At 55.2% G+C, this 27,095-nt stretch overlaps 1 protein-coding gene across 1 annotated transcript; it reads right to left on the bottom strand.

Moving 5' to 3' along the window:
• Positions 1-2,401: 2,401 nt before the first annotated feature.
• On the bottom strand, positions 2,402-25,856 carry TRMT44 (tRNA methyltransferase 44 homolog). The gene is made up of 11 exons (XM_007172308.2): positions 25,196-25,856; positions 23,393-23,507; positions 20,602-20,821; positions 18,564-18,632; positions 17,660-17,767; positions 16,350-16,421; positions 12,818-12,924; positions 11,336-11,519; positions 9,050-9,455; positions 7,754-7,870; positions 2,402-3,111 (listed from the first exon to the last, which is right to left on the bottom strand). Exons 1-11 carry the CDS (start codon positions 25,830-25,832, stop codon positions 2,882-2,884), a joined length of 2,265 nt encoding a protein of 754 aa, XP_007172370.1. The 5' UTR covers positions 25,833-25,856; the 3' UTR covers positions 2,402-2,881.
• Between the last annotated feature and the right edge of the window lie 1,239 nt (positions 25,857-27,095).

The raw sequence follows: 27,095 nt of genomic DNA, 5'->3' as shown, positions 1-27,095 counted from the left end.
ACAGAGACCCCAAGAAAAACGACCCCAGGAAGGGGCCAGCCGGAAACGGGCAGGGAGGAGGTTAAAGGGCGCTCTCAGCTCTCCGTGCCGGGGCTCTCCCTGCAGCAGCCCTGGGCCTCCACGGTGACCCTGGGCAGGCAGTCACCCCAGAAGCAGAGCCCAGAGAGACGAAGCACAGCCTCAGCTCCCGATCCCCTTCGAGGTGACGGGGGTCTTTAATGGGGAGACGGGGGTGGGGGTCACCTCTGGGTGGGACAGGAAGGTGGCCGCCCAGGGGAGCAGACCCCCCGCCGGCCAGGGACACGGAACAGCGTGGCGGGCGGAGAGAGGCTGGACGGCGCCTGGAAGATGTACCTCGTGACCCGAGGTCACTCCCCTGCCCGCAGGACCCCCGGAGCCTCCCCTCTGGGTCTCGCTCCACCACCAGCACTGACTCAGCCCACGGCCTCTAAACGCACCAGCCACCAGGCTCACAGCCACCCAGCCCTCGGGACGCTCAGAGGTCACCTGCTGCCCTGCCAACCCCGACCAGCCCCGGCTGGCGGCAGGCCAGTCACTACGGTAACCACTGTTCCCCTCGGTGCACCTCCTCCGAGGCAGACGGGGTGAGCCAGGCTCTGGGGACGGGCGAGGGCTGCAGGGCCACGCACCTGTGAGTCCACAGGGCGCCCTGGGTCCTTGGAGGAAATGGGACTTCGGGCTGGGCCGCCTGGACACAGGCCGCTTGTGGGCCCTGACGCCGCCTGGCCCGCGGCTAGCCCGCGTGGGCCTGGTTCAGTCCACCTCACAGCCACCTGTGCGGCGCCCACGAGAGCCCACGTCCCACAAGACGCTCCGGCTCAGAGCCGTCGCCCGGCGTGTCCTCGGGGCAGGCCGCAGCCAGGCCACTGTGCTCAGCGATCACCTGGCCTGTGCACCCACAGATGGGCGGCACGTTGCTGCGATGCTACAGCGTGTGTGACGCCCAATGTCACGGTGACCTGTGGGCAGAGGGCACGGCGGTCCTGGGGGCTGGTAAGAAATGGCTCCCGGAACCCAGAGGCTGGATCTGGGTGACACGGCCCATCGCAGCCATTTCGGCAACGCTGGGTGGCACACGGGGGAACTACAGGCGTGGCGCCCCGCTCAGCGCAGCTCGCAGCCTGGCAGCCCCCATCGGGACAGGCAGAGACCACGCCGCCAGCTGGGGCAGGCGTCCCCGGGGCAACAGGGAGGGCTGAGGTCATCTTCCTGACCCCAAACTGGACGCTGGGCTGAGAACGTACCCTTGGGGCTTTTCAGGACAAGATGTCCGTCCCGGGACCTGGGGGTAGGGGTGCAGCTCATTTTCCTGAGGGCCACCCCGCCTGCCCCAGGACAGGCAGCTCTGGATGGGGTTTTGAGTCCAGATCCCGCAGACCCAGGCTACGGTGGCCGCAGCGCACACCCTCGTGCTGGAAAAGGAGAGCAGGTGCTCGCGGGCCCGGGCAGACGGGCTGCCTGGGGGGCACACCCTGCACGTGGGGCGGGCCTGGGGCAGCCCCGGGGCTCACCCCGTAGGGATGCTCCCCTTCCAAGAGGAGAAGGGGGGAGGATCCCAACGCAGGGAGGCCAGGGGCTCGTCGGAAGGGCATCAGCCCGGATGCGCCGGGCAGCCGGCAACAGCAGCCTCCGCTCAGCGGCTTCAAGGATGCAGGCGCCTCGGCTCTGGGAGAGACAGCTCAGAGACTCTGGGAACCTGGGCTCCTCCCAGCTTTCGCTCTGCCCCCCTTGACTTCCTACACCAGGAGGGGTCTCCACAGCCAGGAAACCGCCCCCGGGAGCCCCGGTGGTCCCCTCCCACCTCACTGGTCAGAATGGTCAGAATGGCTCCACCTGGGGCTTCCCTGGCGGTGCAGTGGTTAAGACTCGGAGCTTCCACTGCAGGGGGTGCAGGCTCCGTCCCTGATCTAAGAGCCCGCGTGCTGCGCAGTGCGGCAAAAAAAAAAAAAGAATGGCTCCATCTGCACAGGCCAAGCCAACCACGGCCGGAGTGGCGTCACTGCGGCCACTCAGGCCCTCCAGGATGTCCTCGCGGGGCCTCACGCAAGGGAGAGGCTGGGCGGGTGGTAGGCAGGCACAGCCCATGTCCCCACCCGGCCAACCCTGCCCATTCCTGGAGGCTGGCCAGGCGCCTGCTGGCCTGTCCTTGACCTCAACCTGGCACCGGGGGCTCCCAGCTGACCAGGGCTTCCCGAGGGCAGGGCCCTGTGCCCCGCGGCAGCCCCAGTCATGCTGCACGGAGCGGAACAGAGTGGGTTCCTTCTCATCACTCACGAATGAACGGAGAATCCCGCACGAGGAACACTCCACAAGGGAAAGGCCGCCGGATACGTTCCACGGAAAATCAAGGGGCAGAACAATGCACTGACACGGCTTTTGGTGTAAAACTATAAACGCAATTTTAAATAGAAGCACATCGGGATTTGGGGATTTTTTTGTTTTCCCGGAATGAGAATTAACAGTACCTGTGGGGAGAAGATCTAGGGCAGGAGAAGGAGGCCAACCCCGGAGCGGCTAGTGGCTGGCAGGGCGGCCACCCTGCTGCACACCGAGAAGGGCCAGTTCAAGCACTTCCTGCACCTCCTGAGCCACGAGACACCACGAGACTGTCACCCTCTCTTCCTGATGTAAAGATGCTGACCACATTTAAAACAAACCCAGCACTCGGACAGGGGCGGGGGGACGGGTGAGTGATTTTAGCTTCTGTGGGGCGTGATCACGTCCCCTGTGAGAACCTGGAGGAAGGAGGAAGGAAAACGACCTTGAACGCCACCAGGTCAGAAGCGCAGCGCTCGGCGGAGCTGGGAGTCTCCCTCATGCTCGGCGTCCCCGCACCAGGCCTCCACGCAGGCGGAGCAGCTCACAGAGGCTGCTTTTTCTTCCTGGTGGTGGCCGGCCGCAGCTCCCCAGGCCCGTGGGCAAACGGGCAGCGGTCCGAAGGCAGAACACAACCGTCAGGGTGATGAGTGAAAAACCAACAGATTCGGGTTTTGAAGGTTTCCGAGAACAGCCTCCGTTTTGCTTCTGGTTCCTTTTCCTTCCGAGGCCTCTCTTCCCGCCAGTCGCGGAGGCGAACTCGCCCGTCCAGAACTGGGGGTGGGAACAAGGAGAAAAGACAGCCGAGGCGTGAACTGCGAGCTGGGCAGGTCGCCGGGCTCTGTGGGGACAGCTGTCCAGGGCCGGGGTGCGGCCACGGGAGACGCAGCCCCCGGCAGGCTCGGCGGCGGGAGGGGCAGAGGCGCTGGGATCCCAGGCGGTGGCCCCAGCCCCCCACCTGCCCGCGGCCTGCAGTCCCCCCTACACACACGGGAGCACGAGGAGGGGCTGGGGGGAGCAAGGACAGGGTTGTGGCGCCTGGGAGCCGTCAGGAGCTGCCGCACACCAGGGGGAGGGCGAGGGGCCGGCGCCGGAGGTCCTGGTGGTGACAGGACCCGGGCGTGACCACTCGTGGGCACCGGCTCGTGGAACAAGGCTAACGACGACCACGAGTGTGGTCCCCACGCGGGCAGGACGTCTGCGTGGCGGCACTGGCCCTCGAGGGCACGCGTCCGCATCATGAGGAGGGAGCGGAGGGAGCGGCGGAGAGGCCCTGTCCGGGCAGGTGGAGACGAGGGGCAGGCTGCGGGGGCCACCAGGGTTACAGGCAGAGCCCCCAAACGTAAACGGGAAGTAGGGGGTAGGGGCACGGCAGCCCTGGCGGCAGGGGTAGGGCAGGAGGCCTTCACAGAGCAGCACGGGGCTGAGATGCGGCGGGGGGACCTGTGTGGGCGGGGTGACCGCAGAGCTGGGCCGCTGGAGGACCCCAGGGCGGTGCAGGGGGAGGGCCCGGGGCCGCCCAAACGCCTCCTGAACCGGTCGCCCCAACTCGGCTGAAGCTGCGCTGGGAGCTTCCGCTGGGCCGTTTCCTCCCGAGAAGCCAACACCCCCACGTGAGACGGGGCCAGAGCAACCAAACCCGTCCTGCTTTTCCTGGAAGCCATACAGCCACCTGGAGACGGAAAGGCTCAGCAAAAATAAAGGAAGCTTAGTGAACAAATCTGGCTCTCCAACTTCTAAGGAAAACTTGAAAGTGTGCATTCAAGCTTGAATTTCGCTTTCAAATTGCCTCGTGTTGCAACAATAACCAGACTGTCTGTCTCTGCAGACTGATGTTTATCGAAAACTGTCCCCTGAAACCAGAGGAAGGAACTGCAGAGGTGCCTCTCCGCACAAGGGACACAAGGCAGGGATTCACCCTCGGGGGCGGCCGAGAAGCACCTCGGAAGGGAGGCCGGCCCTGCTTCCAAGGCGGCAGACGCAGAGAGCTCGGCTGTCCTGGCCCGGCGGCTGGGCAGGCAGCCACCGCCTTCCACAGGCGCTCCCACAGCAGCCCCTCCCGGCACAGCCGGGAACGACACGCCCTAGCCGGGGCGGGGCGGCCGGAGCCCCCCGGCCGTGTGCAAGGAGCCTGGGAGGCAGGACTCCCCCGGACTCCTGCCGTGGGTGCCCCAGAAAGAGGAGGAGCCCCTGACGGCCTGGACGGGCTCAAGAGAAAGCCGGGCGAGAGGGCGAGGGGCTCGCTGGGACCAAAGCCGAGTGCAGACCCTCACCCTCCACAGAGGCTGGCCCGTCCCCTCCCCTCAGGGCGGGCTGGCTCGCAGCGGGCCCTCCACCGGCCGTACCACGTTTCTAGAGCAATCCCTGCAGGGTCGGGGGAAGGGGACCCAGGCAGGATTTGTACGGCCTGTGGAGCAGGCGCTGATGACGAGGGGTGGCCCTGCAGGGGGCAGGGGCCGGCGAGTCCCGGGGGGCCAGGCCGGCTGACAGGCCCCCGCCCCCAGGCTGGGCAGGCCCCCCTCTGCTGAGCTGCGTCCGTGTCCTCAAGGCTGAGCGCGGGCTCCAAGCCCGGCCCAGGGCGGCGCCTGCCCTCCCGCGCCCGCCCGGCGCATGCCCGGCCCACAAGGTGCTCACCCGAAACTGTTTTCACCTCCTCACTCGTGTAAAACTAACCATGCTAGTTTAAAAAAAATCTCCTACAGAGGTCAGACCCAGCTTTGGTGCTTACTTTTTGCATGACTGGGTGTAGAATGTTCACTGGAGTTCAATCCCCAAGCCACCTACTCAGAAGTGTTTCCAAAAATAAACGTGCTGGGCTTCCCTGGTGGCGCAGTGGTTGAGAATCCGCCTGCCAATGCAGGGGACACGGGTTCGTGCCCCGGTCTGGGAAGATCCCACATGCCACGGAGCAACTGGGCCCGTGAGCCACAATTACTGAGCCTGCGCGTCTGGAGCCTGTGCTCCGCAACGGGAGAGGCCGCGACAGTGAGAGGCCCGCGCACCGCGATGAAGAGTGGTCCCCACTCGCCGCAACTGGAGAAAGCCCTCGCACAGAAACGAAGACTCAACACAGTCATAAATAAATAAATAAAAGAACGTGAATTTCTTTAAAAAATAAAAAAATAAAAAAAAAAATAAACGTGCTCCTCGATGCAAACCGCACAGAAGACCCATCACACACATGCATATTTATGGCGGGGGAGAAAAGAACACTGTTTCGTGAAACCAAACCGAAAAACATGCTGGGAACAGCAGAAAGCGGAGCAGCCCCCTGGGCACAGCGAGTTGTCGTCGCCAAAGCTCCATGCGGTGGAGCCCAGCTGGGTGGGGACTCCCAGCCGCAAGGCCCACCCTCCCCCTGCCTCTCGGCCCACCAGTGGGCTGCCCTCCACACCCCCCAACCCTGGACCCGCCAGCTCCACTGCGGGGCTCACTGCCACCGCAACAGCAGCATTTAGCCGACTGAGGTCAAGTGGAAATGAAAACCAACGTTAGCTCTAGAAGGACAAACAACCAGGCCCCCCGAAGGTGGTGCGGGCGTGAACACACGAGCTCTCAGGGTCACACACATGGGGCGGGTGGTACAGGTGTGTATGCCTCGGGGTGGTGCACACACGGCGGTGCACACGGAGCTCTCAGGTAGGTGCACGCGTGGAGGCGGGACCACAAGGTGGCAGCGCTCACCTCCCGAGGAGGTCCACAGGCCGAGGAGTGGACAGATGTGCTTCCACATCTCCGTGCGCAGCCCCTCCACCCACAGCCCCCGTCACGCGGCGACCACCCTGGCGGTAGGAGCACAAAGGTGCGGCGGGGGGGATAGGTCCAGATCCCGGGGCTCGGGACAAGGCCTTCAGGCCCAGTGCTGGCCAGCGCCCTCGGGACAGACTTCTATTCCGTGCTGCCACAGTGGCCTCCCCGCCTCTGCAAAGGCCCCAGCCCAGCAGGGCCCGTCACCCCTCCCCACACAGACCCCCAAGGCACCTGTCCCAAGGGGCTGGACCCACTGCTCGGAGCGCCCACCCACCCGCCAGGTCCTGGGGATGAGTGGGGACAGGGAGGCTGTCATCTGGGCGTGCAGCCCCCAGCACGGACAGAGTGGGGTCAGGCAGGCATGTCCTCCTTGTCGGACACCCCATCCTTCATCCACGCAGGTGCTGAGCCTGACACACTGGTCTCCGGCCACCTCTCGGCCCTGCCTGCATGAGCCCATGGTCCGGTTGGGCCTGCCCCTCCCCACCATCACAGCGAGTCAGCATGCCCCTGCCAGTCACAGAAGCCCAAATCCTCCGCACGGCCACAGGGGGCTGCAGCCTGCCAGCGCTACCTCCCCCTCCCCCTCGCTCATCAAGCCCCCACCCTGCCACTTCGCACACGCTGTTCCCTCTGCCTGAAGTGCTTTTCCTTGTTCACTTCGCCAAGTCCCAGCTCAGATGTCATTTCCTAAGCAAAGCCTTCCTGATGCCTGTCTGAGGTAAGGCCAGGCCTCCCTGGGCGAGAAGGTCACCTACGACATTAGGGTGATGCAAGAAGACGCCCACTATTCTTAAAGCCACGCACAGAAGTACTTAGGGGGTGACTAGCACGTCAGCTGGGCTGTGCTTAAAATACTTCCACAAAAACAAAGGGGAAAAAGCTTTATGAAGCAAACACGACAACTGATGGACCCTCCGGCTGATGTGTACACAGAATCTCCTCTGTGTATGTTGGTGAAGTTTAACAGAACTTCTTGGAACCCCAGGTGCCCATGTAAACATTTGCGACGTTTCCCCTCCCTGTCAGGCTGCAAACTCCAGGAGGGCAGGAGTGGCAGCGCCCCGTTCTGCAGAGCTCTGCAGCCTGCGTGGAAGAGCACGCAGGCCCCGGGCCCTTCTCCCTCCACCCACCTGGATCCCAGGGCGCCTGTGTGTTTGTGTGGGGGGCGGGGGGTAGGAGTGGGTGCAGGCACATGGGCCGGGGTAGGGAGGCCTCCCTCCTCTAGGCCCAGGGCCTGGATGGGAGCTCAGGATGCTTCCAGTTTGCAGGCAGCCAGAGGCCAAAGCAAAGCCAAGTACTGAAGCTCCACCCGAAAAAGCTCCCCAGCGACAGGAGGCCCTGCCAGCGGCTCTTCCCTCCGTGGGAGGAGGGGGCGCGTCCTGGACGGGGCGGGGCTGGGCCCGGGGGTGCCGGGCAGAGGCTGGCAGCATCACAGAAGCAGAGGTGCGACCCACGTCCTGTCGGGACTTGAGATGCACATGAGGGGATCTATCCTCTAGCTCTGAAACTCCTCTCTGATAAGGTTCATTTCATTAAAAAACGGGGGGAAAGGAAGGAGAGGGTGGTGGTGGAATCTGCACGAGCGCCACCTCGCGCTGCCTCGGGAACCGCGGAGCCCACCCTCAGGCGCCGAGAGCCGAGGGAGCCCCGGCGCAGCCCTCACCGTGGAACACCTGCGAGCTGTTCCTCAGCAGCGTCCGCAGGCCCCCGCGCTCCCGCCTCAGCCTCCGCAGCGTGTCTCTGTCCAGCTCCCGGGCCACTTCCGCCAAGGACAGGCTCCCTGTGGAAGACGGGGTTTCCCCCACACGAGAACTTTAGTTAAACTGAGTCCACAGCTGGCTGGAACTCCGCAGGCAGAGCCATCGCACCTGAGATGCCAGGCCGCGCGCTGGTGTCTGACCCCCGAGGACAACCGAACCTCCCAGACACGGAAAGCCAGCCCTGCCGCGCGGTCCGGCCGCTGCTCGGGGGAGGGACTGCAATTCCCCGCACCAAGCCCACCTCGCAGCCACCTCAAACCCCTTCCGAGAGGAGACAGGAAGTCTGCGGGGAAAATTAACCCCCCACCCCCCGCCCAGAACCCCATGACGTGGGCTCGCACGTGCAGCCCCGCACCGCCGCCTCTCACCCTTCCACGTGTGCGTGTCCCGACCCCGCCACCTCCCACCCTGCGTCCCCTCGGCCATGCCTGGCAGAGGGTAGACCCCAGCCTGGGATGAGTGAGGTCCTGGGGACAGACCCGCTCACTGACGTCGCGCAGGACTCAGACACACTGGGGGTCCCGAGCCTGACGCTGGGGCAGGGCTCACTAAGTCCAGCGACCAAGGGGGGATTGTGCAGCTGCGAGGCTGGGATGGGAGGGGCGTGAGGATGAAGAAGGAGACTCAGCACAGCGCCATCCACGCTGCGGGGGGAGAAGGACCCGCTGCTCACCCCTCCCTGGGCCGGCCCACCCACGGGGCCAGCAGGCAGCATCCCCGACAGGCTGAGGGTGGGGCCTCCATCTCCTCCAGTGACCCCAAAACTCAGAGGGCGAGCGCCTGGCTGCACAGGAAGCCCTACAGCCCCCTCGGGCGGCAGCCCACCAACAAGCTCCTTCCCTCAGCCCATCTGCACACTCCTAACGACTTGACGTTTAATTAAAAATGACCACACAGGCACGTCCCTGGTGGTCCAGTGGTTAAGACTCCGCGCTCCCAGTGCAGGGGGCCCAGGTCTGATCCCTGGTCAGGGAACTAGATCCACACGCATGCCGCAACTAAGAGCCCACTTGCTGCAACTAAAAGATCCTGCACACCGCAAGGAAGATCCCGCAGGTGGGCAACTAAGATCCGGTGCGGCCAAATATTTAAAAAATAAAAAAAATAAAAATAAAAATGACCACACAGTTTTAAGTTGGTTCTAAGAAGAGAAGAGAGTCACTGCCTGAAACCCAGCCAGTACCCAGGGTGGTCGTTACCTCCTCGATTCCAGGCCTTCGCACTCCTGCTCTGAGAACTTCTCATGTTTAACTGCTTTCCACCCAACAACAAATTCGCCACTTGCAAAACCACTCGGTCGATAAAATCTCGAGGGAGGGCAGCACAGTTCCTCACGCGCTTGACTTTTTCTCTGGGGTGAAATCCAGACAGCCAGAGCCCTTCAGCGGAGGACTCTGGTGTGTGCCCGGCCCCGACGTCCAGGGCTCCACGCCCCTCAGGGCCATCGGCACCACCGGCGGCGGCCCCGGGTGGAGGAGGGGCAGGGACCTGGCCAGGTGGGCTCACAGGGCCGCCCGGCCTGCTATTAATGTAGCGGGTTCTCCGCTCATCCACAGAATCTTCTCCAGCGGGCGGGTATGTTCTGGATTTCCCAATGAGACACACCTGCACGTGAAAAGAGCACAGAAGTACTTTAGCAGTTTCCAATCGTATTTCAACGTTCTCCAGGGAACTCTCTTGTTCTGGAGAATAAATTCCACGAATGTCTTAGACACCCATCATGAAAGGAATCCTTATTTTAAAAACTCATACCAATCAATGACTTAATATACTATCAGCAAAAGCCCACAGGAAGCTTCACTCCTCACACTTCCACAGAGCCTAACAGACACGACAGACCAAGGTCACCTCTACTGAGCCAACCAGCCGCACCCCACTGCACCCCTCTTCCGCCCCACACACAGACCCTGACGGTAACCCTCCAGAGCTCTCAAGGGGCAGCGCTGCCAGAGCGAGGAGAGCACGTGTGCACCTAGCACTCAGCATGGCGGGGACGTCCAGTTCACGCCGTCCCCTTCCCCGTTCGCACGTCCAGACGAAGGCTGCCCTCAGGAGCCCCGGGGAGAGCCAGGCCCCGTCCGGCGACGCTGCAGTGGGTACAGCGTCTCTGGACGTCCTCTCCGGGCCCGAACCCGATGAAGGCGAGTCTGGTTGCATCAGAGCCACCCCTCACTGCTCTCCAGCTGTGCCACCTGCTGAATGTGTGATCTTGGGCAGGTGACAACTTCTGTGTGCGTGGAATGAGAAGGCGGGGCACGTAATCAGTCCTCAATTAACAGCTGCTGTGTGTGGACACCCGCACTTGCATCTGACCCCCAGTTATATGGAAACTGAGGTTCGGAGAGATTAAGCAATGCTCCATGGTCTCCAGCAACCAGTAACGGAATAGCAAATGCAAACATCAAAACTGTAGGCTCTTCGTACCTACGTGACCCAGACTCCAGCAGAATTCCATTCCAACCTCAGAAGGCTGACTTGCCAGAAGAGAGGACATTTAATAGAATGACATGAAGGCTCTGAAGGTGAGCCCTAAAGGACGTTCCAAAACGATCCTGAGCAGCGACAGCAGTGACGTAACTGAAGCCGACAGAGGGCCCAGCGCAGGCAGGGGAGCCCGAGTGAGGGCCCAGCGCCGGCCGGCGAGCTGCTCCCCCTCGTTGGCAGTGAGGACACGGGCAGGGAGTGTCTGTACTGTGCCCCCGAATGCACTGCTAGGAAGTGGCAGAGCCCAGAGTCAAGCTCAAACCTTCGATCCTTTTCACCACTGTCAAGCCATCAAGCTGAGATCGGATGACAGGTTTTTGTGTTTAGTTTTTCACAAAAAGCACTGACGGCCATAGAGTCTCATGAAAGAAAGTTACCAGAGATTAATAAAACCGATGTCAACGGTTCCCCTGACTCTCTGATAAGTTCAAGCCCCCTGCGTGGTGAGCAGGTCAGCCCCGACCACCTGGCAGGGTCACAGGCAGTGCAAGGGTCAATTTCTACCTGGAAAAATTCATTTCAAGTAAATCTGAATCAATGAGTCTTTTAATGAGGAAATGTGAAATCATTTTGAACTTCTGAAGCGATTTCAGCCAGTCATTTGGGACCCTAAGTCAGAAGTTAGAGCGTTCAGCCGCAGGCAGCACTACGGCCAGAAACCCGTAGAGAAGCCAAGCTGACACCCACTCTGGGAGGGTCCCCGAGGGGCAGTCACAGTTTCTGGAAAAGGGATGAAGACCCGCTGAGGGTTCCTGCAGAGCTGCCACAGGGCTGGAGAAGGAAGTGCCAGAACGCCTGCAAAGCAGGGGACTGCAGGCACAGAACAAGCCTCTGGACCCGCCAGTGACGGGGATGTTGGGATCAGCAAGGGCACCTCTGAGACAGTCACACCTGCAACCATCCCAGTGTCGTCTACGGTTCTGTGACAAGGACGGCCCCAAGCTTTCCATCTAAACACCACGTGTCGCCCGCCGAGGACAGCCCAGGTGACCAGGACGCACCCTCTTGGTGGAAGGAATCCTAAGACAATCCTCCTCCACGTGGAAGCCACAGGTCGACCCCACCTCGGTGATGAAATCCAGGTACCCTCGGTACTGGGTCTTCTTGCTCTGCCTCCTCTGGTATTTCCCAATGAAGTCAAAGAAGCAGCAGGGCACGACGAAGAAGCGGCAGTTGTAGGAAGACCTTCAAAGACAATCAGCGACACGGAAACCCAAAGTCTTAAACAGATTCAATAAAGAAAATTCCCCAGAAAGCCACACGGCAATAGTGTGTCAGGGCAAAATGCAAACGATGTGCTACTGGCTAATTTTGTTTTTTATATAAAAAGAAGCATTATAGCCTTCCCCAATTTAATTTCTAGAAACAATGTAGCATAGTATCTTTTCAATTAAATATGAATCTAATTACTTTTATTAAAAATATTTTTTTTCTATTGCAATTATGATCATCAACTGTAATCTAAAACTTTCTGAAGTACTTGGAGATTTCAGCTGTTGGACAGGAAATTTCAGAGGTAAGCACAAAAAAGATTATGATTTGCTCCTTGACCTATATTATTCTAAAAAAGTCCAAAAGAATGGCCCTGGAAGGTATTATGCTTAGTGAAATGAAGTCAGACAGAGAAAGACAAATACTGTGCATTATCATTTGTATGCTGAATCTAAAAAATAAAACAAACGAATGAAAATAACCAAAAAGAAACAACTCACAGATATAGAGAATGAATTAGTGGTCACCAGTGGGGAGAGGGAAGCGGGGAGGGGTGAGGCAGGGGTAGAGGATTAAGAGGTACAAACTACTATGTATAACATAAATAAGCTACAAGAATATGTTGTACAGCACAGGGAACACAGGAAATATTTTATGATAACTACAAATACAGTACGACCAAAAAAATTTTTAATCACTATGTTGTACGCCTGAAACTACATAATATTGTAAATCAACTGTACCTAAAAGAAAAGGGGGGGAGGGCATTAAAAAAATAAATAAATAGAATAGTCCAAAAGAACCTTGGATAAAAGAGACTCGGCAATGAAATATGAAAGGGCAGCAAGGTAACGTGCATCTTAAAGAAGTCTGACTGAGGCAGAGAGCCCAAAATTGAAGAGACAAACATTTCAGCAGAGGGTCTTTACACTGAAAGACAAACCCTCCTGTTATTAGGAAAAACACATCTTTCAACACTGGATATAAACACTGTGGAAGTAATCACAACGAAAATATAATGTGGACGTGTGAACCACATACATAATTTTATATTTTCTAGTATCCGTATCTTCAATAGCAAAATAAAACAGGTGGAATTTATTTTAAATTTAACCCAATATATCCAACAGATGATCATCTCATCAATCTGGACCAGCCACGTTTCAAGTACGCCATAGCCACAAGCAGCCAGTGGCTACGGTTCTGGACGGCGAGGTTCAGGCAACAAAACATCCCCAGACACCACTGTGCTGACACCTCCACCTACTCACCTGGCCGCAATCACAGGTATCCACGGCGTCAGTTCATCAGAATGGTTTCCGATTAACCAATCGACGTCCGGGAAGAGGGTCTTATCATTTGGTGTGATTGCACTTTCCTAAAAGGAAGACACGGAACAAGACTAAACGTCTAGTAAATAAAATCAGAGCACAGAGGGCAACAACAAACGCAGCCACCCCTGCAGAACCGCAGCTGTTCCCGGCCCGGTCTCAAACCCTCTGGGCTGCAGGTCTTCATCTGCAAAAGGCGGAAGCTGGGCCAGGAGTGAAGAAGTGTGTGCCCGGCCCGGCCTGCCCGAGGGCACGGCTACTGACAACTTTTAGCATCATCGCTGCGCCGGATGAGCCAACGCTTCTGGGTGCTCATCTCCTTTTGATATTAAAAATAGCCTTTTCACATAAATATAAGAGCAGCTAAAGGAGACAGGGGACATGTGAACCGTTTTACTTTTGGCAGGAGGAGGAGCAAGAAACGGCCTGCAGAGGGGTGGGCGCAAAGCTGGGAGGTCTGAGGCTGACTTGACATAGAACCTGATGCACTTACACAACCCACGGAATGAGCGCATCTGTGAAAAGAGAAAATATAGGAAGAATTTACAGAAGTGTGCACCAGCCTTTGCTATTACGCTATTATCTTTTGTGAACTCTCAGACAGCAAGTTTTTACCCACTGAACAGGCATGTTCACCACTGTGATAGTTTCTGTAGTTAAGCTGGGAACAGCTTGCTTTGAGGATTTAAGAACTTTAAGTGAACACCTTATCCTTTCTGCTAATCAGCAGGCCGTCATTAATTATCAAAGTCAACAGTCTCAATGGTGAAGCTGTCAGTGAGAACTGGAGACTACAGCCGAAACTAACACAACACTGCAAATTCACTATACTTCAATGTAAAAAAAAGGGTAAAAAAAAAAAACTGGAAAGAGAGACAAAAGAGACTATATAACCACTCAAAATCCTCTAATCTTAGAATTGAAGAATGAACCCCCAAGGCAAGTAAGCAGACGTGTTAGTTCTCGGTCAGAACAAATGGGGAAGACGTGATGTTAACACTCACCTTTCAAGGTCACTGGAGTGTTTTGCAAAGCTGATGGATACAAAAATTGAATTTAAATTCATCTTTTTGGTTCTTGAATAAGCATATGTGCTATTTTCACATATGTTAAAATGCTGAAAACAGTATTTCAGTGAAATACTGAAAATGGTCTATACGTAATTCAAAAGTAGGCAAAACAAACTTTTGATACTATTTATTCTTTCTTCCCACCCAGTCTACATTTAAATTTGCCTGCCTCTTTAAATGGTCTACATTTACAAAAACAAATTACGCTTAGTAATTATCATAATCACATTTACAGTTTTCTTTCCAACATGCTAGACAACAAAGCTCTACCTGTCTTAGAAACAGTTTTGGGATTTTGAATATGGCAAATTGCAATATTCCTATTTCCTACAGAGCTTCACAAACAAAATTAGGACACTTTGTGCTCATCACAATGCTGTTATCAAAAGCATGTGTTTTTCTTAACTGTCTCTTGCTTACAATCAAATGAGGTTTTTGAAATAAAGGAAAGTTGTACCCCATGCTTGGCCTTCGAATGCCCAGACTGTGCCTATTCGTGGAAATCAGCCATTTACTAGGAAACACACAGCCCCAAGCCCTTGCCAACAAAGGCAGGCTCGCTCCTGGCCACGTTCTTCTAGAGCAGAGGTGTCCTCGAAGCGTGGCCAGCCTCCACCCTCACGTTTAACACCGGAACACGCGGGACTCTTCCAGCTCCGCGACCAGAGGTCCAGGTGTAACGAGAAAAAAATCCACGAGAGGTGAGACAGAGCACTCCTACTAGCAGGCCTTGACTGAGTGATGGGGTGGGGTTTCCCCCACTCCACAGGGAACCTCGAATAAAGAACTAGAATCTTCCACCTGTTCTCCAAGGGGCACATTGTGCCAGCCAGCTCTTCCTTGGGGTCATGATTTAAACAGAGCCTATTCAACTGCTGTGTGAACTTTTTACCCAAAGAAATTATTTTGCTTTTTCACCTGGGACACAGGGGATTTTGGAATCAACCACGTTATTCCCTTAGCTTTGATCATCAGCCTCATCAAAATTCAGAGCCCAATTTTATTACCTGCGTAAGGACACGTGGTCTGTACACGTAGCTGCAGAGCCTCCCCTAGTCCTTCATCTGGTTTACCACCATTCCTCAAACCTGAGATTTTTTTTTAAATGTTCTAATTTATTGTAATGTATGAACATACAAGCAAATGTAAACCCTTGTAGCATAAAGTAAAGTATAAAAATATAATGAGAAACTGAGCAAATAAAAAGCTGTCGGGCAGCTGCAACAAACCTCCCTTCCTCCAATCTTTTTATATTTTGCAATAATATTCTCGACTTTAATAGAAAGGCAAAGAGAAAATATCCAAGTAAGTCTTGAAACTTTCGTTTTCTTTTCATAGATGAAATGATATACCCGAGATCTGCTTCGAAACCACGGCTGGGCGGATGCTGTGGTTGGGGACGGGGAGGAATGAGACAAAAGAATCGCTGAGGCGGGCTGATGAGCTTCTGGGGTTTGGCACGCGCTTCTCTCCACTTTGGTATATTCCTGACATTCCCCACAATGAAAAGCAAATGCCCTTTTCATTTCTCCGGCCAGCATCCTGCCCTCAAGCAGATGAGACGTGGCGTCCCAGTCACCCCCGCGCGTCTTCGCGCGGGAACGGGGTCTAGAGGCGATGCGGGCAGCTGGACAGCAGAGGCCCCACGGCGCCCCGGAGCCAAGGGTGCGGCCCCACTGCCGCGCTCCCCTGCCGGCTTGGAGGCCTGGGCTCTTAAGAGACCAACGCCGGGAAACGCTAGAGCCCAGACCTGCCATGGGGTGCTGCGGAGGAGACCCTGCTCTCTGATGGCTCGGAGCTGCCCTGGACCACGGCGGGGCGGACGGGGCTCCCTGTAGCCCCGCGGTCACGACTGAGGCCAGGCGTGCTGTCCGTCTCCGCTGGACGGCTGCACGTGTGCGGCCCGGTCCGGCCCCTCCACTGCGCTCCCCTCCCCCGACTCCTCGCCAGCTCGCCGTCTTGCTGGAGGCCACTCTTGGCCACGCTGCTCACACAGCAGGACCGCCCATGGTGCCCGCCCCGGCCCGGTCCTGGCAGGCTGGGCACCCACTGCCTAGTGGAGGTCTGAACGTGCGGCCTGTCCCAGGCACCAGAGGAGATGCAGAGGAGGGGTCGTCCTCCGCCCCTGCCCCCAAGGCAGCCAAGAGCCCCCTCGGGCACCCACAGGAGATGCAAAGGGCCTGCGGCAGACCCGGGGAAGGAGACATGCCTCCAGCTCCGGCATCCCTCCTTCGGTTTAACCGGAAGGCTGTGGAGGTCTAAAGCTTCATCCGTTTTTACAGTCTCAGAGCGCTGAGACGAATGTGGACTGCTGTGGTTATGAGCATCTCTGACTGGCCCGTACACAGAGACACCCCTTAAAACAACCGCGCTGAGGTCAAGGGAAGGGACAGAGCCAGTACCTCTAAGTGCGTCTCTGGTCCGTACATGTCCCAGACTTTTCGTCTTCGGACATCAATCCCTCTGCCTGGATGCTGAAACGAGGAATTTCAGGAATCAAAGGTTAAGGTCAGTACACCATAATAAATTAGCAAGAACAAATCAAACTCTGCAGGTATCACCCCCTGCGTGAAGTGCAGGAGACCCTCAGCTCCTCGGCTGCTGAGAACAGACACTCGCATCCTGCAGGGCACAGACGGAACCTGTGCTGCCGAGGCTTTGCGAAGGGGGAGCAGAGCCAAGGCGTGGGAACACCTCCACGGCCACACGCAGCCCCGGGAAATACGCCTGCCCGGAAAGGGCGCCGGCTCCTCTGAGCTGGTCAAGCTCAGCTCCCGGGCTCACCTTCGCTTCCAGCCCCCAGACGAGCCTCGTCCCCAGGGTCATTCTCACCCAGCGCACCCTGACCACACGCTGCTCTCCCGGGGCCCCACCCCCGTGTCTCCACCCACTGGCTCCTAGTCGCCACCAGGCACGCTAACACCCCACAGACAACCTGTCCACAGGGGTCACAACTACAGCCTGTTTTACAAAGCACCTCAGAAAGGCCCATCTAACAGCCCCATTCCAAAGTCCCACAGGTGAGGACAAATGTGTCTGTCCTTAAGGCAGGACGCTATGGTCACAAGAAAACCAGCCTTCGGGTCACCACCATTGGGCTTCAATCCCCACTGTCACTCTCGAGCACGAAGCTCACTGGGCCAGGTGACGGCACTGCTGCACCCAGGTCACTGGTCTCGCTGGACGCTGCGAGACGCCGGGGAAAAGCTGACGCTTGCGAGTCCTGAACTGCTCCCAGGGCCGGGGCTGTTCTCAGCTCTCAATGCCTCTGCTTCACAATCCAGAAAATGGGTGCAAGACTGACGATCACAGTTTTACATATGTATGTGTATCAATACAATATACGGGTGCCTGACTGTCCTCTGAGCTAGAATCTAAACTTCTCTAGGGCAGAACCCACCTTATCCTTTATATTCCCCTCCCTGTGCCTTGAAATGGTGGGTTTTCCCAAGAAAATACTGACAACAAAAACAGGAGAGCTGTTGGAAGCGTGTGGTCCCACAGGCCGAGTGCCTGAGAGCCCTCTTCCAGTCTAACGAGACCCCTGCCTCTGGTCCTGTTTACAAGCTGCCTGCGCCACAGTTCACAACCGGCCACTACGCCGGCAGCCAGGCCGCCTCTGAGCCCAGACCGGGCCAGCAGAGAAAGACCTCGCGCTGGGCCTGAAGACGCTCTAGCAAAGGTACGAGACACGGCCCCGAGCATGCTTTACCCCCTCGCTGCTCAGGATGTGGACCAGGAGGCCGTTCCCACAGCCGAGGTCGACAAAGGACTGCCTGGTTGGCTCTCCCCGCTCAGCTCTCTCTTCTTCCCACAGAATCTAAGAAAACAGAAAAAAGAAACCAAAGTCAGTTTGTGATTCACTCTACGCCAGAGTAATTCAGACACAACCCCACGTGGAACGACAGATCCTCTTGCGCACAGGAGGAGCGGCCTCCTCCGAGGCCCTGGGCCTCCGCACAGGTGACGCCCGGGTGAGCAGAGGGAGGCGGGATTCGCCCACGTCCCCGGCCGGACGCCGCGCGGGCATCGAAGCCATCTTCTTCCACCCAGAGTCCACGTTCACGTGGTCGTCTCTGGGCAAAGGCTGTACAGATTACTGTTAGCTCCTTCAGGCGTTCTCTCAACTCTTCAAGCTTTGTGTGCTTTGAGAAGCAACGTTATTTCGAAGACTAAGAGAATTACGGGTGAAAGGAAATTGGAAGGTATCTCCTCTAAACATCTCATAGATGAGAAAATCAAGACTATGAAGTTAAAGGCTTGCCCAGATCCAGGCGGTCAGCAAGGCAGCCGAGAAGGTCTAGAACTAGAAAGACCGCACGCGAGGACGGGTAGGCAGGTGCTTCTCAGACGGGCCCCGACGGCAGCCCCCACACGCAGCCAGCATCTCCGTGTTCCACGCTGACTACTAATTAGGAAAGCACTGCTTCAGTTCAGTTCCTGAGGTTACATTTCGCAATTCAGACTTGTTCTACATTCATGCAAAAGCACCATGCAAAGTTAAAAAAATAAATCACTTGTGTAACCAACCTTGGCAAACAGAACTATACAAGCCCTGAGCTACCCGTAGCAACCTCCCGCCCTTCCACCTGAACTCAGCCCACAAGCAGTCGTACCAGCAGGTAGGCAGCAAGGGCCACGTCTTCATACACGAACTTCTCAGGGTCAGTTACTTCAGGCCACACCTACAACATTTTCAAGGGCACATGTAAATTTTCACCGCATCTGTGTGTATCAGGACACATTGAGACCAATGGAGTCTGAAGCAAGACTGTGGAATAAAGACATTGTCTGTAAGACATTTAGGTGGGGCCACTGGGCATCAGAGGGAAACGCTGAGCTATACTACCCTCATCACTTCTCTAGACAAGTATGACAAACAAGGAAATGAGGGGCGGGGCGGGGGGGTCGAGGACGCAAAGGCGCAGGGGTTAGGAGGTCAGTGCTCCACCCTCTGGTCTGTCAGTGAGTTGCTGTCACTTGTCAGGAGTGTCACTCAGCTGTTTTGTCCCCATCTCCCTATCTGTAAAGCAGGGATAAAGACTTTGACTTAATTACCATGCAGGATGACCATCAGGTACTATGAAACTAGAAAATACTGGCTGTGCAAGTGTGAGGCCTCTTTATTAAAATCAGTAACGTGCAGAACAGGAGTTTGGGAGATGAGAAAAAAACCAATGGCCAATGTTAAACATTCAGATTTCTGTTTCCAGTCTAGTGGATTAGATAGTTTGGACGAACCATCTCACCAAGGACAATTTTAAAAGCTGGAAGAATAAAGAAGTCCCTTCTTAAAGGTACTAAACAGTACGATAATGAAGGACCACTAGGCCAGGACCTGGGAGAGAAGGGGAACCCAGCAGAGGTCAGCCAGCTCCAGCAGGAACGGGTGGTTACTGTTTCACGCCTGAGACTCTGGGGGATGCTTTGCTACACAGCGGGAGGGGACTGATACAAAAACACACGGCAACGATGAACTGCGGTTACCTCTAGGACAAGGGAGGGAGATACGAACAGGAAGAGGACAAAGCAAGTTCAACTCTGTTAGCACAGGCGCCTTGGAGATACTGCGAGTTCAGTTCCAGACACCCCAACAAAGTAAATATTGCAGTAAAGCGAGTCACACAGACTTTTTGGCTTTCCAGTGCATATAAAAGTTCCGTTTACACTACAGAGTAGTCTATTAAGTGTGCAATAGCATTGAGTCTAAAAAAACAACGGACGTACTTTAATTAAAAAATACTTCATTGCTGGGAATTCCCTGGCAGTCCAGTGGTTAAGACTCAGCACTTTCACAGCAGAGAGCGTGGGTTTAACCCCTGGCTGGGGACTTAAGATCTCGTAAGCCGCCTGGCGCAGCCAAAAAATAAAATACTTGATTGCTAAAAAATGCCAACCATCATCTGAGTCTTCAGTGAGTTATAGTAGTAACATCAAAGGTCACTGATCACAGGTCACCATGACAAATATAATAATAATGAAAAAGTTTGAAATATTGTGCAAATTACCAACATGTGACACAGATATACAAAGTGAGCAAACGCTGTTGGAAAATGGTGCCAACAGACCTATTCCGTGCAGGGCCGTTACAAACCTTCAATTCGTAAAAAATACAATATTTGCAAAGCACAATAAATGGAGATATGCTTGTGATACTTTATTTCTTAAGCTGGGTGTGAATACACAGATGTTTGCTGTTATCTTCTTTTTACATCTTAAAGTTAAGGACATTTTACAAGATTTGTCTCCTTTTTGGAAGTATATGCTTTTGTACTTTAATTTTTCATGTATTTTTTTCAAATACCTTTATGTTTGTACTAAAGAATTATGGTAATTTAGTATTTAAATATTCAATTATTTTAAATTAAATTATTTTCCTTTTGTTCTCTTGAAAAAAAATAGTAACGTGCCAAAACAAAACAAAACAAAAAAAACCAAATCCTTTTCCACAGCGTAACTGCCAATGTTTTTATGGTCTGCATCCCTAACTATGTCAAAGTACAGGCTGCAATGTGGGACTTCAGGTGGGTATGTTTTGACTTAATGTCTGCATCTGTAGCACACAGGCGAAACAATGTTACCTGCAGTAGCTTGGTATATCACCTCGTTTAAATGGGGGTGGGGGAGGTCACAGACGTCTTTCCCCAGAATTACCTTGACCATGTCTTTATACTTCTCTTTAAGCGCCTGGTAAGCCTTGCTGTACTTCATGATGGAAATGAGGGACAGGGTGCTTTTGAACCCACTCTGCCTGCTCCCCACACACCACCTGGCCAGTTTGGCCAGCAACTCTTCTCCAAGCCAGGTGGGTTTGGGATACACAATGCCATCTGAATGCCATCTTTCTGGACAGAAAATTAAAACAGATATGAACCTTTGAAAATAAGAGAAATATGAATAAGCAGAGCTGGTTTCAATTCTTATTTTTAAACTACACATTTCTTTGCCAAAAGAACAGAGAAATTAAGACAGCTACGATGACAAAATATTGTACCCCAAACACAAGACAATCTGGAACTAGTTACAGAATTTTCATCCTACAGAGAAAAACACATTTAAAAAGCAGCAAGAATTCCTCCTCTCTTGCAAACGTTGTTAAAATGCATTTACACAACTTACGAAGCCCATCAGAAGGATGGCAAACGACGAAGTTCCTCTCACCTCCCACTTCATGCACTGATTAGCTAGATTCTAAAACATCTATGGATTTCTTTAACTTCTCTAGGTTTTATACGTTTCACATGTGCTACCCAGATGTAGAACGCTGGTCCACTGAGTATCTCCCATCCAGAAAGCTGAGTGCTCGGTCACCAAGCTGAGGACACATACACAGTCCCTGTGGCTCACAGGCCTTCTAGGTCACCGTGTGTCCTCTGCCACCAGAGCGCAGAGGCCGCGGCCCTGTCTGTTCTGTTCGCTGCTCGACCCGGGCCCCAGCAGTGCCTGATCACAGCGGGCGCTCGCTGTCTGGGCGCTGAGTAAACGCGCAACCCGCGGGCCCAGGTCACGACAACACATCCGCCGAGGCTGCGATCCAGGCAGTGCGATGAAGGGGAGAAGCATCAAGTTCGCTGGCGCACAGAGAAGGAGGTGGCGCTCAATGGGGGCCCCTAAGAAGGAGCAGAAGCACAGGCGGCTGGGTGAGGGGGTGGGGCTGGGGCGGGGCTGGGGCGGGGCGGGGGGCGGAGCTGGGGCAGGGGCAGGCGCGGGGCGGGGGCAAGGGCAAGGGGTGGCCCGTCTGCTGAGAGTTTGGACTGTCAGGCTTTTGCCACCAGGCACATCAAAGGGACACAGCTCACTCCCGTAAGTAACAGGTGCCCAGTGTCCACTGAGAGACACGCCCCAAGATGCTCACCTTTCCCGTCCCTTCCCCTCGGAAGCTATCCTGCTGGGGCTGATGGCCTCGGGCCTTTCCTCTGCTCTTCCTGGGCCCCACGCTCTTTCCCAGGTGTCCCCGGGGACAGGAGATGTCAGCCGGGAAAGGTGGGGAGTAGCCACCCGGGCACTCAGAAGCTCATGGAGAACAGGGGCTGGGATTCCACCGCATCAGCCACACTGAGCGCCTGCCGCGGCCGGACTCGGGCCGGGCTTCCCCAACCAGGCGAGGGGACAGCAGCCTCCAGCGCGCACCCTGCAGCTCCGGCATCGGCGCCCCCTGGGTGACCCACACGGGCACACCAGCTTTCCCACAGGGTCTGCCCTCACTCTCCAGGGGAGAGGAAAGGGCATCGGGGCAAGGCCCCTCGGGGAGCATTTAACAACTGGCAAGAGGCTTCGCCCCAGCAGACCCTGAGTATTCCACCCAGCGTGTAAGCCTGCAACAGGTCCCTGGTAAGTCCAGCCCAGCCCCCTCCTGGGGGGCTCAAAAATGATTAAACCCGTTTCAGAGGTGAGAAGACTGAGGGCCACAGAGGCAACGTACCCAAGCTCAATGCTGGTGGGGAAACCCAGGTCTACGTGACTCCAAAACCAAGCTCTTCCCAATGTACCCCTCAGCTCTCTATGAAACCATATGCAAAGCTCATCCCCAAGGTTGTCTTGAAAGAATAGACCCATGTGGCTCTCAGGAAAACATCAGCAGAAGAATAGCGAGTGATTTAACCTTAGCCTCTGACTTTTTCATTTAAAAAATACCAAATGGAAGTAAATCAAATTTCACACTTTCCAGACAGGCCCAAACACCACATGGAATTAAGGGAACGGATGAAACTGCTGCTTTTATAATAAACATCACAGAATACCCACTATATCTAAGACCACGTGAGCCTCAGTGGACAATAAAAAAGAAGGTTCCACTTACCACCCATTACCAAGGTGTAAGAAATAACAAAATAACGAAAGGATTGTGTTTATTTGAATTCGGTGCTAGAACCCGGTGCTACTAACCATCAAGGCTACACGGAACGTACGGGCCCTCCAGCCAGGCTATGACCACCCAGGTGCCAACAGGGACAAGGACGCGTCAGGGAAACGCCAACTAGAAAACACATTCCCACAAACCTGAACCGCCTGAGAGAGAGTCCCTGCTGCTCCCTGGTGACCGGAATCTTACAGCCGCCTAAGGAAATCCCTGACTGGGGCTTCCCTGGTGGCGCAGTGGTTAAGAATCCACCTGCCAATGCAGGGGACACGGGTTCGAGCCTTGGTCCAGAAGATCCCACGTGCCGTAGAGCCACAACTAGTGAGCCTGTCCTCTAGAGCCCGTGTGCCACAACTACTGAAGCCCATGCGCCTAGAGCCCGTGCTCCGCAACAAGAGAAGCCACCGCGATGAGAAGCCCGTGCACTGCAACAAAGAGTAGCCCGCGCTCACTGCAACTAGAGAAAGCCCACGCGCAGCAACAAAGACCCGATGCAGCCCCCCAAAATTAATTAATTAATTTAAAAAAATCATCGATTTAAGGCATCAATCATTGAGAGAAAGGAATAAGTTTTCCAGTCCTCACCATTCTCCTTCGCTATGACTGAGCTGAATTTGATACACGTTGCTCGTCTTGACCTTTAAATTCCCTTCATTGTCTTCTTCCAAAGGTAAAAAAATTACAGTTCCATTGAGGACATCTGGGGAAAAAAAGATAGGGATGATCAATTAAAACTGCTTAGTTCAGAGTCTCATCAAAAGTGGTCTCAAAAAAATAGTACTGAATCCACCGTGCCTTCAACCCCCAGGGCTTTTCCCCACTCGATTTACATCAGCGAATGTCCTGGCCACGGCCGCATCCCGGAGCCTGCACCACGCCACTCGGAGCAGCCGTGTTCAAAGAGCTGAGCGTAGTCCTGAAAGGGCGCCCCTTGTGGAGGAGCGATGCTCACCAAGAGGAAGAGGACAGGCTTAGCCGGCCCCGCTCTTCCGTGAAGCCCATGTGAGAATGCAGACATCCACGTTTGAAGGCCTCGTGGGCAGATGCGCTCATCCCCTCAGGCCGGGAGAGGTGAAGTGTAAAAGGTGATCAAAGCTGGAAGGGCTCCTAAACTAGTCTGGGCAGCAGGGTCAGAGAGGGCCTCCTGGAGGAGGGGACACCTGCCAAGAGTCTTACAGGGGCACAGAGGCCCACAGCATTGGGGGGCGGGGAGGGGGTACGCACCCACCAGTAATTCAGCATCGCTGCTTGTGGTGGACAGAACAACCTCCAGAGACACCCGCACCCTGCCACCCAGAACCTGTGACCACACGGAGTTGTTTCATGGCAAAAAGGGACTCTACAGATGTGACGAGGGTTACGGACCTTGGAAGAGAGAGAGGGTATCCTGGATTACGCAGGTGGGCTCAGCCTAGCCACGTGAGCCCTGAACAGCTGAGAGCCGTCTCCAGCTAGAGGCAGAAAAGATGCAGCAGCAGGGGAAGCCAACGAGGCTCTGAGCATGAGACAAATTCGGCACGGGTGCGGCTCTGAGATGGAGGGAGGCCTCTACGAGCTGCCCCAGGAGCTGGCCTTTTCCCTTATCCCTTTACCTAGTAAATTCCTCTTTACCACTCATGGTCCAGCGCTCCTTCACCGTCTTCCCCAAGCCTTCCAGACACCACCCCAATCCACAACCCCACCCTCTGTACTAAGGATTCACATTTCTACGTGCCCCCTCCAAAAACAATGAAAAATCTACAACCTCCCTAGGGCATGGCAAGGAAACTGGCAGACTAGGTGCCTTTAGTGCCTCTTCACTTACTGGCTGGTTTTTAATCTAACTGCAGCCTCTGCGAAAGACTCTCCTCGGGACCAAACTCTAGGCAGGCTCCTCTGAGGCCTGGGTCAATTAGGGTTCAACCTTGGCCTATGAAGACCCGAACAAACACTGTCACAGTTCCCAACAGCTCAAGACCACATCCCTAGCATGACCCTAGGCCCCCTTAAAGTGCCCACCTGAAAAAACTCAAGGCTGAGAGAAGAAGAGACTGTTCCAGCCCACACCTGAACAAGAGCCCCTGTGACCGCCTCTGTGGGAGGGGAGGACCTAACATCCACAGGCACCAGTTAGCAAACCCAGATGGGTGTCACATGGACTGATCCCCCACCTTTCCTGCTTCTGGTTAGTTTTTCACCTCCCTGACTCTACCGCCCCATCCTCTTCCTTCATTCTCCCTGTAGAAAGCCCAGTCACCTCTGCACAAATCGCAGTGGAGTTCAGTTCACGCTGGACTCTTCTCCCTACTGTGATAGTGCGCATTACCAATTAAAACCTATCCTTGCCACTTCCACTAGTGTCCGGCTCTATGTATCTTCGGCACCTGCCACTATCAGAAACACTCTTACCCTGCACGACAATTTCTCTCCTCGGAGCACTGAGCGGGCAATGCGTGTTCGTTTTCGGGATGACGGTTCTGAGAATCACGTCGAGCTCGTGCTGAGCCTCTAGCTGCGATTCCGCCCAGGAGCGGGTGAAGAAGGCTAGCATCTCTCGATTGCCGCTGGCGAGGCTTCGGGAGAAATCGTCCCAGAGAGAATCCAGGTCCGAGGCGGGGAAGTCGCCCACCCCGGCTCCAGCCTTGCCGGGCTGCCCAGGGGCCCCAGAGAGCAGAGGCGCTTTGGCTGCTTCCCGCTGGTCCTCCCCTTGCTGGCGCCGGCCCTGGGACTCCTGGGGGCCTTGCTCGGGGCCTGCGCTCGGCCGAGGGCCCGGCCCCCCCTCGGGGAAACGCTGGCCGTGCCCCGGCCCCTCCTTGGGCCCGCATTCCGCCGGGGCCTGCTCCTCCCGCTCGGGGCCTGAGCTCGGCCGGGGGCCGGCATGCTCGGCCCGGGGCAAGGAGACGCTCCGCCGGGCCTCTAGGCGAACGCCACACAGCCGCTTGTTGGTCACCTGCGGCCTCTCCACCCACACGGCCACCGCCGCCCAGAAGCCCCCAGGAAGCAGCGAATCCGGGTCGCGCACAGCAACCCTTCCCAGCTCCGCCATGTTCTGCCTCCGCCGAGAGCCTCGGCAGCGCGCCGGGATGACGCACGTTACGGCGCGGCGTGTTTGCGTCATGGGGGCGGGACGCTGCGGCCGGAAGTGAAAAGGAAGAAGCTGGACCCCCTGCCTTTCCTGCTTTGGATTCATTGGCATCATTCGACTGGGGAGTTCGGGGCTGAGGAATTCTTTTTTTTTTTTTTTTTTTTTAATACAGCAGGTTCTTATTAGTTATCCATTTTATACATATTAGTGTATACATGTCAATCCCAATCTCCCAATTCATCACACCACCAGCCCCATGCCCCGCCGCTTTACCCACTTGGTGTCCATACCTTTGTTCTCTACATGTGTCTCAATTTCTGCCCTGCAAACCGGTTCATCTGTACCATTTTTCTAGGTTCCACATATATGCGTTAATATACGATATTTGTTTTTCTCTTTCTGACTTACTTCACTCTGGGGGCTGAGGAATTTAACCTTTGCTTTATTCTCTGGGGAAACATCCAAGGGTGTCGGTGCCGGATAGTAACATGACCAGAGCTGAGTTTTGGAGAATTCTGGAGGTGGTGTATTTATGGAATCATAAAGGTCAATCCTGCATCCGACATCTGATTGTCTCCGTATTGTTACCGATCAAAGTCATGGAGCCTACGTTTGTGAATGTTCAGGGTTGTGCTCTTATGAAAGCTCGCGAGTCTCCATGTTTACTCTGGCGTGCTTTCTCGTGTGGGAGAGTTGCAGCTGGTGTGTTCCTGCGTCTGACCACTGCCCTGGGGTGTTTATTAGGACAGGTGAACGTCAGCTGTCACCTGCGTGTTCCCAGGAGGATCAGAGACGGGCAGGTACTGTGGGTTTAGGCCAACATCACCTGCACAGTCTGCAGAATCTAGTGATATCCTAAAAACCTCAAAGATTCTTCATTCTTTTTGTACATTATAGTCCCTCAGTTGGGATTTTCCCTAAAGGGTCTCTGTCAGAATCAAGGAGTGAAAACTAACTCAGATCATGTGATTTATCAGAGAGAAGAGCAAAAACCAAATGTCTGTTGAATTACGTAAAAGATAAATGAATGCTAAACCTCATAGTCTTTGACCACGGAGTTGATTTTCATGCCGTCTGTATTTCTTTCCCAGGGCTGCCATAAAAAATTACCACAAACTAGGTGGTTTAAAACAATGGAAATTTATTCTCTCACAGATCTGAAAGCTTGGAGGGGGAATCTATTTCTTGCCTCTCAACTTCTGGTGGTCGCCAGCAATTGTAAGT

Source organism: Balaenoptera acutorostrata, chromosome 5 (assembly GCF_949987535.1).
Source record: "Balaenoptera acutorostrata chromosome 5, mBalAcu1.1, whole genome shotgun sequence".
In the NCBI taxonomy this organism is placed as follows: Eukaryota; Metazoa; Chordata; class Mammalia; order Artiodactyla; family Balaenopteridae; genus Balaenoptera; species Balaenoptera acutorostrata.
Note: the sequence above shows the minus strand (reverse complement) of the source record. Positions and strands in the feature narration are given on the sequence as shown.

Bases quoted from the DNA above. Each gene is read 5' to 3' on its own strand.
- TRMT44 (XM_007172308.2), bottom strand. From the start codon at position 25,832: ATGGCGGAGCTGGGAAGGGTTGCTGTGCGCGACCCGGATTCGCTGCTT. The intron at 23,508-25,195 runs GTAAGAGTGTTT...TTTTTTCCCCAG, and splicing joins GAGAGAAATTGTCGTGCAGG to ATGTCCTCAATGGAACTGTA. The intron at 20,822-23,392 runs GTGAGGACTGGA...TTATTTTCAAAG, and splicing joins AGTCATAGCGAAGGAGAATG to GTTCATATCTGTTTTAATTT.